The sequence below is a fragment of the Physella acuta genome, unplaced genomic scaffold (assembly GCF_028476545.2).
Source record: "Physella acuta isolate Inbredline_101_S28 unplaced genomic scaffold, ASM2847654v3 ptg000054l, whole genome shotgun sequence".
In the NCBI taxonomy this organism is placed as follows: Eukaryota; Metazoa; Mollusca; class Gastropoda; family Physidae; genus Physella; species Physella acuta.
Genome location: NW_026731574.1, coordinates 181,915 through 196,103, shown reverse-complemented (window position 1 = coordinate 196,103; position 14,189 = coordinate 181,915). Strand labels below are relative to the sequence as shown.

At 42.0% G+C, this 14,189-nt stretch overlaps 1 protein-coding gene across 8 annotated transcripts; it reads right to left on the bottom strand.

Annotated features, from left to right (window-relative positions):
- Window positions 1-600: 600 nt before the first annotated feature.
- On the bottom strand, window positions 601-13,615 carry LOC131947004 (uncharacterized). 8 transcript variants are annotated; one of them, XR_009387822.1, is made up of 12 exons: window positions 13,426-13,615; window positions 8,418-8,510; window positions 7,551-7,643; window positions 7,275-7,399; window positions 5,841-5,961; window positions 5,580-5,707; window positions 3,389-3,470; window positions 2,760-2,910; window positions 2,066-2,139; window positions 1,804-1,866; window positions 1,640-1,691; window positions 601-1,609 (listed from the first exon to the last, which is right to left on the bottom strand). XR_009387822.1 is itself a non-coding variant. In XM_059308101.1 (11 exons), exons 1-10 carry the CDS (start codon window positions 13,475-13,477, stop codon window positions 1,808-1,810), a joined length of 978 nt encoding a protein of 325 aa, XP_059164084.1. In that variant the 5' UTR covers window positions 13,478-13,615; the 3' UTR covers window positions 601-1,773; window positions 1,804-1,807. The 8 variants fall into 8 exon arrangements, 6 of the variants coding, with proteins under 6 accessions (XP_059164084.1, XP_059164090.1, XP_059164100.1 ...); XR_009387818.1 differs by lacking the exon at window positions 1,640-1,691 and having other exon boundaries at window positions 601-1,639; window positions 1,718-1,866; XM_059308101.1 differs by having other exon boundaries at window positions 601-1,773.
- Window positions 13,616-14,189: the final 574 nt, after the last annotated feature.

Genomic DNA, 14,189 nt, shown 5'->3' with positions numbered 1-14,189 from the left:
GTATTCTCTTGATGTTATACCTGCGTGGCTAGCTTGTATTCTCTTGATGTGTTATACCTGCGTGGCTAGCTTGTATTCTCTTGATGTGTTATACCTCTATGGCTAGCTTGTATTCTCTTGATGTGTTATACCTGAGTGGCTAGCTTGTATTCTCTTGATGTGTTATACCTGCGTGGCTAGCTTGTATTCTCTTGATGTGTTATACCTGCGTGGCTAGCTTGTATTCTCTTGATGTGTTATACCTGCGTGGCTAGCTTGTATTCTCTTGTGTTATACCTGCATGGCTAGCTTGTATTCTCTTGATGTGTTATACCTGCGTGGCTAGCTTGTATTCTCTTGATGTGTACCTGCGTGGCTAGCTTGTATTCTCTTGATGTGTTATACCTGCGTGGCTAGCTTGTATTCTCTTGATGTGTTATACCTGCGTGGCTAGCTTGTATTCTCTTGATGTGTTATACCTGCGTGGCTAGCTTGTATTCTCTTGATGTGTTATACCTGCGTGGCTAGCATCAACATGGCACCATGTTTACAGAATGGATTTTATTTAATTCACTCTAAATGCTCTGACAAAAACATGAAATATCTCAAATAAAAAAATTGTTTTATGTATGGTTTAATCCCTCACAACTAAAACATGGCTAATCAAAATTGAAAGCTCATTAATAAAATATGGATAGAAAAAAAGGGAAAATATCAGCCATTCACAAGGTGAAGGTCTCAGGAAAACAACCAATCAGCTGACAGGATCCACCCAGAAGTTTGCAGCCTGCTGCATGAATCTGGCACTGACCAATGGGACACAACTCTGTGAGTCACAGACCCAAAGTGTGTCCCTAGACATAGACGTGTTATGGTACTTGGTGTCCTGCTGCTAATTGTGGATGTTGGTCAAAGTTCTGTATTTACCAAAACAATTATTTGCTGTAATGTTGGTCAGAGTTCTGTATTTACCAAAACAATTATTTGCTGTAATGTTGGTCAGAGTTCTGTATTTACCAAAACAATTATTTGCTGTAATGTTGGTCAAACTTCTGTATTTACCAAAACAATTATTTGCTGTAATGTTGGTCAAAGTTCTGTATTTACCAAAACAATTATTTGCTGTAATGTTGGTCAAAGTTCTGTATTTACCAAAACAATTATTTGCTGTAATGTTGGTCAAAGTTCTGTATTTACCAAAACAATTATTTGCTGTAATGTTGGTCAGAGTTCTGTATTTACCAAAACAATTATTTGCTGTAATGTTGGTCAAAGTTCTGTATTTACCAAAACAATTATTTGCTGTAATGTTGAGTGGCAATCTTCCCAGAGTCAAATCATTTGTGTCACTAATTGAAGTATTGAGTTCTTAGTTTTCTCCAATATTTCCTGTTGTTTCTGTAGGTCTAACTGGTGTTTTTTTTTACTGCTAGTGACTACCTTGTTCCTTTACTGCTAGTGGCTACCTTGTTCTTTTACTGCTAGTGGCTACCTTGTTCTTTCTTTTACTGCTAGTGGCTACCTTGTTCTTTTACTGCTAGTGACTACCTTGTTCTTTTACTGCTAGTGGCTACCTTGTTCTTTCTTTTACTGCTAGTGGCTACCTTGTTCCTTTACTGCTAGTGGCTACCTTGTTCTTTCTTTTACTGCTAGTGGCTACCTTGTTCCTTTACTGCTAGTGACTACCTTGTTCTTTTACTGCTAGTGGCTACCTTGTTCCTTTACTGCTAGTGACTACCTTGTTCTTTCTTTTACTGCTAGTGGCTACCTTGTTCTTTTACTGCTAGTGGCTACCTTGTTCTTTCTTTTACTGCTAGTGGCTACCTTGTTATGCACCAGCTGCCATACTCCTTATCATCATAGCCTCCTCCATTGTAGGTGGTCTCACTGTAGGGAACAGAAACAAAGTTTATGACAATATCATAAGTTCTATGTAGTAGTTTAAAGAAGACATGAACAAGTTATATGTAGTGTAAAGAACATCTGAACAATTAAATCAAAGAACAAATGAAAAAGTTCTAGGTTAAATGAATGCTGTTGGAACATATCTCAAAGAGTGTAACAAAGAAGATTTGTGTTTACTAACCGTGGCCTGGGCAACAGAGCCTGTAGGGTAATGTCCCTAGGATCATGTTCTCTTGGCACGCCATTTTTAGGTACCTGGACGTGGAAGGGAAGAGATTATTGGATGGTGTGTTAACATTTAACAATTTATAGATGAATTATGGTACATCAACAAAGTTCTGAATCACATACTTGCAGTGGCGTAGCGAGGTCGGGTGTCACCCGGTGCGGCACTTAATGGTGTCACCCCTCCCCCCCCCCCGGAGGCGTTGCGACCCTTCCCGGGGACAAACTTTCCAGTTTTCGATTTGCACCCCCCCCCCCCTCAAGTTTTCGATTTGCACCCCCCCCCTTAAGTTTTTCTCTATATATTTTGCTATTTTTTGCCTTGGTGTCACCCCCCTAAATGGTGTCACCCGGTGCGGCCGCACCCCCCCCCCCCCGACCCCCTCTCGCTACGCCCCTGTATACTTGACAATAACCTTATTAATTTACAATCAGCCTCTACATACACGAACCCCTATCCAAGTAGACACCTACTGTAGCCAGACCACCATACACCAAGTAGACACCTACTGTAGCCAGACCACCATACACCTACTGTAGCCAGACCACCATACACCTACTGTAGCCAGGCCACCATACACCAAGTAGACACCATACACCAAGTAGACACCATAGACCAAGTAGACACCATACACCAAGTAGAGACCTACTTGTTTCTCATGTGACCGATCTGCTCCAGACTCTCTGGGCTCATCAGACCTTCAGCCGCCGTGGGGCTCATCATCAACATCTGGGTGACCGCTGAACAATCGACTGGTTGCTTGTGACCAGCGGGGGAACCAGCCGCCCCATTTGGTGGAGCTGAGACAAAGTTTTGCTTTTTAATTTTCTCGCTTCGAAATGTGAATATTAACCAACTACACAATATCTGCTCAACTTTTTTCCATAAAAATAAAATTTAAAAATTGAGGGGATAAATTTGAATTTTGGGCTGTCCGTAAATGACCTAGCACTCCGGGGGGGGGGGGGGGGGGTCGGCGAGGTGAAAGTTAATCAAGTAATACTTTTTTGCGATTTTCGAGTTATTTTTAGGTTTTTTTTTCTGTGTAAATTGCAATTGATCAATATATTATTTAGATATATTTCAAAATGCATGTTTATAAGGGGGGAGAGGACGTCAAATATGATAGTGAGTATCAGGAGAAAGAGCTGGTCATCATTTGTAGACGATCCTTATGTAAAATGAGCAACAAGAAATTAAATGAGTTATAGAATTTCAGATGTGGATTGCGACATGCATCTAACTAGAGAGAGAGAGAGAGAGAGAGGTGTAACTTACTTAATCCTTCTTGTTGTGAGGCTGCCCCTCCCATGAAGCCATTCATCAACGTTGATGGCGTCAGGCACTGTTCTAGCATTGTCTGCAGGGAGAGGGGTGGGTCAGGTTTGACATGAAGGTGGGGTGGGTGGGTCAGGTTTGACATGAAGGTGGGGTGGGTGGGTCAGGTTTGACATGAAGGTGGGTAAGGTTTGACATGAAGGTGTGGCCATTAGTGGGGTGGGTGGGTCAGGTTTGACATGAAGGTGGGGTGGGTGGGTCAGGTTTGACATGAAGGTGTGGCCATTAGTGGGGTGGGTGGGTAAGGTTTGACATGAAGGTGGGGTGGGTGGGTCAGGTTTGACATGAAGGTGGGGTGGGTGGGTCAGGTTTGACATGAAGGTGGGGTGGGTGGGTCAGGTTTGACATGAAGGTGGGGTGGGTGGGTCAGGTTTGACATGAAGGTGGGGTGGGTGGGTCAGGTTTGACATGAAGGTGTGGCCATTAGTGGGGTGGGTGGGTCAGGTTTGACATGAAGGTGGGGTGGGTGGGTCAGGTTTGACATGAAGGTGTGGCCATTAGTGGGGTGGGTGGGTCAGGTTTGACATGAAGGTGTGGCCATTAGTGGGGTGGGTGGGTCAGGTTTGACATGAAGGTGTGGCCATTAGTGGGGTGGGTGGGTCAGGTTTGACATGAAGGTGTGGCCATTAGTGGGGTGGGTGGGTCAGGTTTGTCATGAAGGTGTGGCCATTAGTGGGGTGGGTGGGTCAGGTTTGACATGAAGGTGGGGTGGGTGGGTCAGGTTTGACATGAAGGTGTGGCCATTAGTGGGGTGGGTGGGTCAGGTTTGACATGAAGGTGTGGCCATTAGTGGGGTGGGTGGGTCAGGTTTGACATGAAGGTGTGGCCATTAGTGGGGTGGGTGGGTCAGGTTTGACATGAAGGTGTGGCCATTAGTGGGGTGGGTGGGTAAGGTTTGACATGAAGGTGGGTCAGGTTTGACATGAAGGTGTGGCCATTAGTGGGGTGGGTGGGTCAGGTTTGACATGAAGGTGGGTCAGGTTTGACATGAAGGTGTGGCCATTAGTGGGGTGGGTGGGTCAGGTTTGACATGAAGGTGGGTCAGGTTTGACATGAAGGTGTGGCCATTAGTGGGGTGGGTGGGTCAGGTTTGACATGAAGGTGGGTCAGGTTTGACATGAAGGTGGGGTGGGTGGGTCAGGTTTGACATGAAGGTGGGGTGGGTGGGTCAGGTTTGACATGAAGGTGGGGTGGGTGGGTCAGGTTTGACATGAAGGTGTGGCCATTAGTGGGGTGGGTGGGTAAGGTTTGTCATGAAGGTGGGGTGGGTGGGTAAGGTTTGACATGAAGGTGTGGCCATTAGTGGGGTGGGTGGGTCAGGTTTGACATGAAGGTGGGGTGGGTGGGTAAGGTTTGACATGAAGGTGTGGCCATTAGTGGGGTGGGTGGGTAAGGTTTGACATGAAGGTGGGGTGGGTGGGTCAGGTTTGACATGAAGGTGTGGTCATTAGTGGGGTGGGTGGGTAAGGTTTGACATGAAGGTGGGGTGGGTGGGTAAGGTTTGACATGAAGGTGTGGCCATTAGTGGGGTGGGTGGGTAAGGTTTGACATGAAGGTGGGGTGGGTGGGTCAGGTTTGACATGAAGGTGGGGTGGGTGGGTAAGGTTTGACATGAAGGTGTGGTCATTAGTGGGGTGGGTGGGTAAGGTTTGACATGAAGGTGTGGCCATTAGTAGGGTGGGTGGGTAAGGTTTGACATGAAGGTGTGGTCATTAGTGGGGTGGGTGGGTAAGGTTTGACATGAAGGTGGGGTGGGTGGGTAAGGTTTGACATGAAGGTGTGGCCATTAGTGGGGTGGGTGGGTCAGGTTTGACATGAAGGTGTGGCCATTAGTGGGGTGGGTGTGTATCGTTTTAACACAAACACAAAAATAGTAGTAGTACGACGATGGCGCCCCCTCCCTTCTATAGTTTTTGTCCCCCCATATGGTTTTAGTTTGATATGGTTTTTAGTTCCCCCCCCTCTATAGTTTTAGTTCACCCCTCCCTCTATAGTTGTTGTTACCCCCCCCCCCCTTTAGTTTTAGTCACCCCCCCCCCCTCCTGATAGTTTTAGTCCTTCCCCCCATATAGTTTTAGTCCCCCCCCCTTATAGTTTTAGTTCCCCCCCCCTACACACAAGCGCTACTGACCTTGGTTTGTCTGGGCATCAACATCTCCATCATCAGACGGGCGTTGGCCCCTTGCGGCCCACCGTGGGCCAGCTGAGCCACGTCACACACCTCGCCGGCCTGTGGGCTGTTGCATCCCAACATCATGGCTGGTTGGGATCAAACGGAGATTCCCGTTTATTTGTTGGGATATTGCGGGTATTTCCGTTTATTTATTAATGTTAGCCACAAATCTACTCTCTAAGACTCCAGCGGGGTAAAGCTAAAGTGAAGATAACTCACCCATGGCGGCCATCTTGCCGTGTCGTCCGTGCAGGGTGGTGGAGGGGTCAACACACCCGTGGGCCTCGTAGTAGGCCTTGTGGCCCAGTTGTGTGGCCCACTTGGTCACCATCTGTCGCAGCTGTGGATATGGCGTGAGTACTGGATGTCAAATGTCATGTGTACTGGATGTCAGATGTCATATGTACTGGATGTCAGATGTCATGTGTACTGGATGTCAGGTGTCATGTGTACTTGATGTCAGGTGTCATGTGTACTGGATGTCAGATGTACTTGATGTCAGATTTCATCATGTGTACTGGATGTCAGATGTCATGTGTACTGAATGTCAGATGTCATGTGTACTGGATGTCAGGTGTCATGTGTACTGGATGTCATGTGTTATGTGTACTTGATGCCAGGTGTCATGCGTAGTTGATGTCAGGTGTCATGCGTACTTGATGTCATGTGTACTTGATGCCAGGTGTCATGCGTAGTTGATGTCAGATGTCATGTGTACTTGGTGTCAGGTGTCATGTGTGCTTGGTGTCATGTGTACTTGATGTCAGGTGTCATATGTACTTGATGTCATGTGTCATGTGTACTTGATGTCAGGTGTCATGCGTAGTTGATGTCAGGTGTCATGTGTACTTGATGTCAGGTGTCATGCATAGTTGATGTCAGGTGTCATATGTACTTGATGTCAGGTGTCATGTGTACTTGATGTTAGGTGTCATGTGTACTTGATGTCAGATGCCATGTGTGCTTGATATAATGTGGCGTGTTTAGTGGATGTAAGTTGTCTATCATGCGTGCTTTATACAAAAAGCCAGAAGCTATGAACATTTTCTATCAAATTTGTGATTTACAGCTATCTCATAGGTGGGCTGGTGTGTTAGGTGGGCTGGTGTGTTAGGTGGGCTGGTGTGTTAGGTGGGCTGGTGTGTTAGGCTGGTGTGTTAGGCTGGTGTGTTAGGTGGGCTTTTGTGTTAGGTGGGCTGGTGTGTTAGGTGGGCTGGTGTGTTAGGTGGGCTGGTGTGTTAGATGGGCTGGTGTGTTAGATGGGCTGGTGTGTTAGGTGGGCTGGCGTGTTAGGTGGGTTGGTGTGTTGGGTGGGCTGGTGTGTTAGGTGGGCTGGTGTGTTAGATGGGCTGGTGTGTTAGGTGGGCTGGCGTGTTAGGTGGGCTGGCGTGTTAGGTGGGCTGTTGTGTTAGGTGGGCTTGTGTTCTGGTGTGTTAGATGGGCTGGTGTATTAGATGGGCTGGTGTGTTAGGTGGGCTGGTGTGTTAGGTGGGCTTGTGTTCTGGTGTGTTAGGTGGGCTGGTGTGTTAGGTGGGCTGGTGTGTTAGATGGGCTGGTGTGTTAGATGGGCTGGTGTGTTAGGTGGGCTGGTGTGTTAGATGGGCTGGTGTGTTAGGTGGGCTGGTGTGTTAGGTGGGCTGGTGTGCCACTTACCCCAACAGTGACAGGTAGAGACGAGCTGCTGGGGGCTGTGTTGGAGGCTTGTGAGCCCATCCCACCAAACATGCTCATCAAGTTTTCCATGGGGCTTGGGGGTTGGGCGGCACCGACGGGGGGTCCTACAAAATATTATTAGCTCATTCATTGTTCTATAAATAGAATTGTGTATTCATCTATTATTAATTTAATTCATTAAATAATTGTTTGTAAACAACAGTGTTTATCAGATACATGCACCCAGTTCAATGTGTGGACGGCTTGACCACTCACCGTGAGAGCCCTTGAGAGCGTCCAGCAGCACCTGCGGAGCTTGAGGGGAGGGGAGGTTGGAGCTTGACTGTGGTGTTATAGAGTTGTGGATGGCTGGGGAACAGGTCAAAATCATAAACAGATGGTCAAAATCATAAACAGATGGTCAAAATCATAAACAGATGGTCAACATCATAAACAGATGGTCAAAATCATAAACAGATGGTCAACATCATAAACAGATGGTCAAAATCATAAACAGATGGTCAACATAATAAACATACGGTCAACATCATGAACATACGGTCACCATAATAAACACATAGTCAACATAAGAAACACACAGTGTCCATAACAAACACATTGTCAACCAACACACAGTGTCTATAAGAAACACATAGTCACCATAAGAAACACATCTCATTAACTACAAAGCTTTAGCTCAAGTCCCGTGTTCTAGTCCCTACACATCTACCCAGCACTAGCCTCCAAGCGAGGTAACGCCGAATTTCCTTAGTTGAGTCCCGTATTTGTGGTCATAGCCTCCCTTGATTGTTTGTGTGTGATTTGTTGTTATGAAACGACGGGTATCTTTTATTTGTATATGGTTGTAGCCCTTGGCTGTGTGTTGTGTTATGGAATGAGAAGTGTTCACGTGTAGAGTTCATTTAGTGTGTGCTAGAGTTCAGTTTGTGTGTGCTAGAGTTCAGTTTGTGTGTGCTAGAATTCAACTAGTGTGTGACAGTCGTTATGGAAAATGGACCATGTGTGATGTTTGTGCTAAGTAGATTGTATCTTTTATTCCTTCTAGCACTTATCATCTACTTTCTAGTAAATTTAAAATTAAATCCACCACTAGCTTATGTGTATGCTACATGGCAGACTTACATCCGGGCATCTGAGAGGCGAATGAATACATGGGACTAATTGCATGAGAGCTTGGGTTGTTCATTGAACTCAGGTAATTAAACAGCTGGCCACCTGTGCGGGAAGTAAAAAGGTAATTAATGAGTAATCAAATTTTAAGATTTTAATGAAAAACAATTTAACTCATTAAATTGGGTGTGTTATTTGTAGCAGTCAATTATTGTGAAATTTGGGGGTGAATATCATTTCTCGTGAGAATGTGGGGGGGGGGGGGGGGGTGAGTGTCATTTCATGTATGGTCTGGGGGAGGGACGGGGGAATTATCATTTCTACTTCTTATGTGGTCTAAACTCAAATTAGACTTTTTGTTGATGTAGCATGGGCGAATAACATATTTGTATAGAGAAACTGTTGGGGGCAGTGTTTCTTCCAGACTTTTTCTCCAGGGGGAAGGGGCACTTGAAATTTTCGGCGAGAGGGGGCGGACACTGTAAAAAGTATATATTTTCTATATAAATTCCATTTCGTTCGGCGGAAACTCTGGTTGGGGGGGGGGGGGGGTAAAAGGGACACCTGTTGCTAAGGCATTCTGCGTATTGTATCCTTTATAATTGGCTTCTGTCGTCTAAATGTAACTCGATAGACTTGAGCAATATAGATGGTTATACGTGTTTTCCATTGAATAAGGTAGACATGTTTAATTCTGGATTTGTTTAAACGGTGTTTTCCATTGAATAAGGTAGACATGTTTAATTCTGGATTTGTTTAAACGGTGTTTTCCATTGAATAAGGTAGACATGTTTAATTCTGGATTTGTTTAAACGGTGTTTTCCATTGAATAAGGTAGACATGTTTAATTCTGGATTTGTTTAAACGGTGTTTTCCATTGAATAAGGTAGACATGTTTAATTCTGGATTTGTTTAAACGGTGTTTTCCATTGAATAAGGTAGACATGTTTAATTCTGGATTTGTTTAAACGGTGTTGTCCATTGAATAAGGTAGACATGTTTAATTCTGGATTTGTTTAAACGGTGTTTTCCATTGAATAAGGTAGACATGTTTAATTTTGGATTTGTTTAAACGCAAGGCAACACAGACAACGTGTTTAAGTTTCGTCTCATAGATAGCCTTGATTTTAAATAAATCCTAATTTATTTATTTTTTCAAATCTCTCCCTGTCAAAAAATAGGATTTGAGTCCCTGTCAACAATAATGCCGGGTCCATGACTGGAGCCCTATTCTTACAACTTAGGAGAATTTTTTTTTAAGTGCCGAAAATAGACTGGTGAACCCAATGACGTAGTACGCACGAAATGCAATTAATACGCAAGTCGGTCGTTTTAATGACAGATGTCGCTGTGACATCACAGCACGTGATGAATTAGAATAAACTAGAGATGGACGTCATCCATTTGCATTGCTGTTGTCTGCCCAACTACGGGAGGTAATCGTGAGATGAGGGTGGAAAGGTGGGGGGGAGGGGTGGAATAAAGATGTGACAACATTCATGTCAGATTTCCATTTTGTTTGTTTACACTTTTGCTAAAAAGTGCATATCAAACAAAACTTAAGTTTCGTACTTTATGGGTTAGGCTTTAAGGAAAGCTTTGATTAACATAAAATGTAAGAGTTTGTGCTTTAAGCTGGTCATTTGAAGGTCAACCATAAATGACGTCACGCTGGGGGAGCGGTATCACACTAACAAAACCAAAGTAAAAAAAAATGTTAAAGACAATCGTAAAAAGTAAAAAGAAAATTGTGTCAAATAAATTTTTATTAAACAGCATATACTTTTGTATGAAACATTTTTTTTTAAATAACTGTGTGTTAGGTTTTTAAAAAATATTAGCCAATGTATTTAAAACTTCGCTAAGAACATTTTCATATAATTTAATCAATTATTGCCGGAACTTGAACTGTAGCTGTGTGATAAAAAAAAAATTTAAAGTTTGGTCTGATTTGAACATTTCTTCAACACAAAATTCTTTTTTTTTTCCGGGCTATACGCAATAATTTTAGCCAGATATTTTTCTACTAATTTTAAGAAACATCGTTAAAGTATAATTTGGATCGGCACTACTTGTCTATGTAAAACTAACATAAGTAAAAAAAATGTGTCAAATTATTTTTTTAAAGTGTCGCATCATACGCTCGACTTCTCTGTTGTTTTACAGCTATGTGAACATAATCGTTAGAGTAAAAATGTATATCTGTATATATATATATATATATATATATATATATATATATATATATATATATATATATATATATATATATATATATATATATATATATATGTTGCAGTTTCCTCAAGTTTATATATTCTGCTATTTTCCTACAATCATGTTATTCAATGTTCCATTGTTCTTTAATTTTCGACATTTGTGACTGAAGTTCTATCCAATTAATAGACTCCCATTCGACCGAAATGTTGGAAGTCAAATGGCGGAGCTGGCTTTATAAGGTCTAATTATATCTTACACAGGCGCATGAAGAATGTCAAGCGATATTTCATAACCTGATGTCAGAAATTTGGAAAATGTCTGTTTTCCTTTATTATCCCTAAAAATAATTTGTAATTAAAAATGTGGAGATTAACATTTTCGAGTCAACAAAATGATTAATATTCACCGGAAGTCGATCCATCATTGCACGCGCTGTATCGTCCGATATTTTCCCAACCGCAGTGACGGCGGGCTTACAGTAAAGATGGGTCTTGCTAGTTTTTCTATCAATAAATCAGCCAGGATCTAACAGGTATTTCTTCCATTTGATGTCGCCCTGTCTCAAGGTTGCCGATTGTGTCTGATGTCTTCCATAGATGTCAAGGAGGGGTGGGGGGGAGGGGGCTATTTGTCCCCACCACATGTCACATCACGAAGAAGACATTTAAGACACATGGTTAAGACATAACGCCATTCACGCAATGAAACAAGTCACGTAGTTTAAACCATTCATTGAAAGCCTACAAGATTCTCATTCGGCGTGAACCATGCATTGATAGAATGAAAGATTCTCATTCTGCGTCAACCATTCATTGAAAGCCTGCAAGATTCATCGCTTTATACAACAACAAAAAATAACCAAATACCAATTTTAAAACACCAAGTACAACTGATGAAATAAATGTGTATAATCGGGAGGTCAATATGACTGCTGAAGTTTATTTAGTGATTAAATCATCATTTTCTGAAACCCAACATTTCTGTGTGCTGTTGTTTTTTTTTGCCCATTGCCGGTGTGCAAATCATATAATTACAAGTATGCGTACGATCGTGTGTGCATGCATGTTTAGATGTGTGTGTGGTTCAATGGAATTAAAATATGGATTGCATCATATTGAGACATTTTTTTAACACAAACATGCGAATGTGATCATTTAGACATTTTTTAACACAAACATGCGAATGTGATCATTGAGACATTTTTAACACAAACATGCGAATGTGCCCATTTAGAAACAGAATGATATTGTACCAGTACAGCTGGGTGCTAACAAAAAGGCCGCCAGATTGTTATTTGCACCGTACGTCTGGTGGTCGAGTGGTAGCACCTCCAGCTCGAGGCCCGAGTAAACCCAATCTAAAGGGGGGGGGGGGGGTACATTGAACATGTAGCGTCTTTATGTCGGTATCATTAGAGGTCATTGACCATCGTCTTTATGTCGGTATCATTAGAGGTCATTGACCATCGTCTTTGTGTCGGTATCATTGCATTAGGGCCTAGGACATCAGCCACTGTCAGTTAAAAAAACCGTTAATAGCACCCGGCCTAGTTTAATCTTGTTAGTTATAAACTGAAGTACAACCACTCCCCCTCCTACTACCACCCACCTCCAAATACAGGGGTGTTTTTTTTTTCTTTTGGCTTTTTTAAAAATCTTACTAAAGCAGTGGTTCCCAAACTTTTTTGATTGGCGATCCCCTTTTATAAAAATTAAGTGACCCGCGACCCCCATAGAATTAAAAGGTCGAAATTAGTAAGGAAATTAATCAGTACTTAAATAAGATTTTCAAATAGACTTTCAGTACGAGTTATTCTTGATAACTGTTTTAATACGATGAGTAACATTTCATGCTATTAACTAGCCTCAACATTCGCGGTTGAGTTTTTTTAACGCCAAGTTATTCTCAGCATTTAATTTATTTCTTTGTTTTGTTTTTAATTAGAAAAGTGTTGAAAATCTATTCTCGCAAAGATATGTAGTAGACACAAAAGGAACTAAAACTCGAAAGGCAATCAATTTCACGTTTGGGTATGAATGGTGCATACTACACCAAAATTGAAAGCACAGTACGCATTGTTTCTTCTCGATTCAATTTCCAGTGATGTTAGTAAAGCCGAATTTCAGATATTTATCTAAATATTTGTTGTTGTTTTTTTCATTGATAAGGTTTAGTCTACCAGTTGGCGACCCCCCAGAAAGCCCTTCGCAAGACCCTGGGGGGAACCCGTGTAATAAAGCAAACACCTCAGGCGTTTCATTAAATAATCGTTAAATAAAATACGCCATATTTTTTTATTTCAGAAACTCAGGTTTTCACAATTTACTCGCCATAAAAAAGAAATTTATTGCGTGGACATTAACTACCACAAGCAAACTTAAACACTCGTCGCCGTGATTGTTTTATGTCAAGTTTTTAAAATGCCGGCCACATTTTACGTTTTGGGCATTACTTTTATATCATGTGTCAGTCATAGGCCGATCCTAAGGCAACTTATGGGATTGATATTTTTTCTTACAATTACAATAGTTTTTATTTGCTAATGACAAAAATAAAATAGGTTTGGGTAAAGACTTGCCTGATTGTGTAATCAATTACAATATTTTTAAATTTCTAATGACAAAAATAAAATAGGTTTGGGTAAAGACTTGCCTGATTGTGTAATCAATTACAATATTTTTAAATTTCTAATGACAAAAATAAAATAGTTTTGGGTAAAGACTTGCCTGATTGTGTAATCAATTACAATAGTTTTTATTTGCTAATGACGAAAATAAAATAGGTTTGGGTAAAGACTTGCCTGATTGTGTAATCAGTGACGTCAGAATTATTGAGACGGCTAATGTGTACATTTTCTCTCGTGGTCAGTTAGAATCTCTCGGTCAGATGGTTTAATCTTCTAATCTTGTTGGTCAGTTGTTTAATCTTCTTGGTCAGTTGTTTAATCCCCTGTGATTGTTACACGTCTGCCCAATCACCTGTGACCAGCCACATTTTATAGCCGTCTGCTGTCCCTTCTGATCCCCATAAACACGCCCCACCCCCACACGCCACCCCAACCCTCAAATTCGCTTGGCTTAACATTTCACGTAATCAACCGTTTAATATGCAGCGTATTTAAATAAATTTATGGCTTTTGTAGAAATACTTTTTTAACAAGCCGGAAATTACGTCGTTGTGTCTGTCGGTCTATCTGTCGGTGTGTCGTGTGTTCACTTCCGTTTGACGTCTGCTAGTCCAATAAATTATCTACGTAAAGTAGATCTATACTTGCAGTAGGTTTATACTTGCAGTAGGTTTATACTTGCAGTAGGTTTATACTTGCAGTAGGTTTATACTTGCAGTAGGTTTATACTTGCAGTAGGTCTATACTTGCAGTAGGTCTATACTTGCAGTAGGTCTATACTTGCAGTAGGTCTATACTTGCAGTAGGTCTATACTTGCAGTAGGTCTATACTTGCAGTAGGTCTATACTTGCAGTAGGTCTATACTTGCAGTAGGTCTATACTTGCAGTAGGTCTATACTTGCAGTAGGTCTATACTTGCAGTAGGTCTATACTTGCA

Excerpts from the sequence above, each read along its gene's own strand:
- LOC131947004 (XM_059308090.1), bottom strand. The coding sequence starts at position 13,477 with ATGTACACATTAGCCGTCTCAATAATTCTGACGTCACTGATTACACAA. Across the intron at positions 5,708-5,840 it reads CGGCAAGATGGCCGCCATGG|CCATGATGTTGGGATGCAAC; the intron begins GTGAGTTATCTT and ends GATCCCAACCAG. Across the intron at positions 2,140-2,759 it reads ATCGGTCACATGAGAAACAA|GTACCTAAAAATGGCGTGCC; the intron begins GTAGGTCTCTAC and ends TTCCACGTCCAG.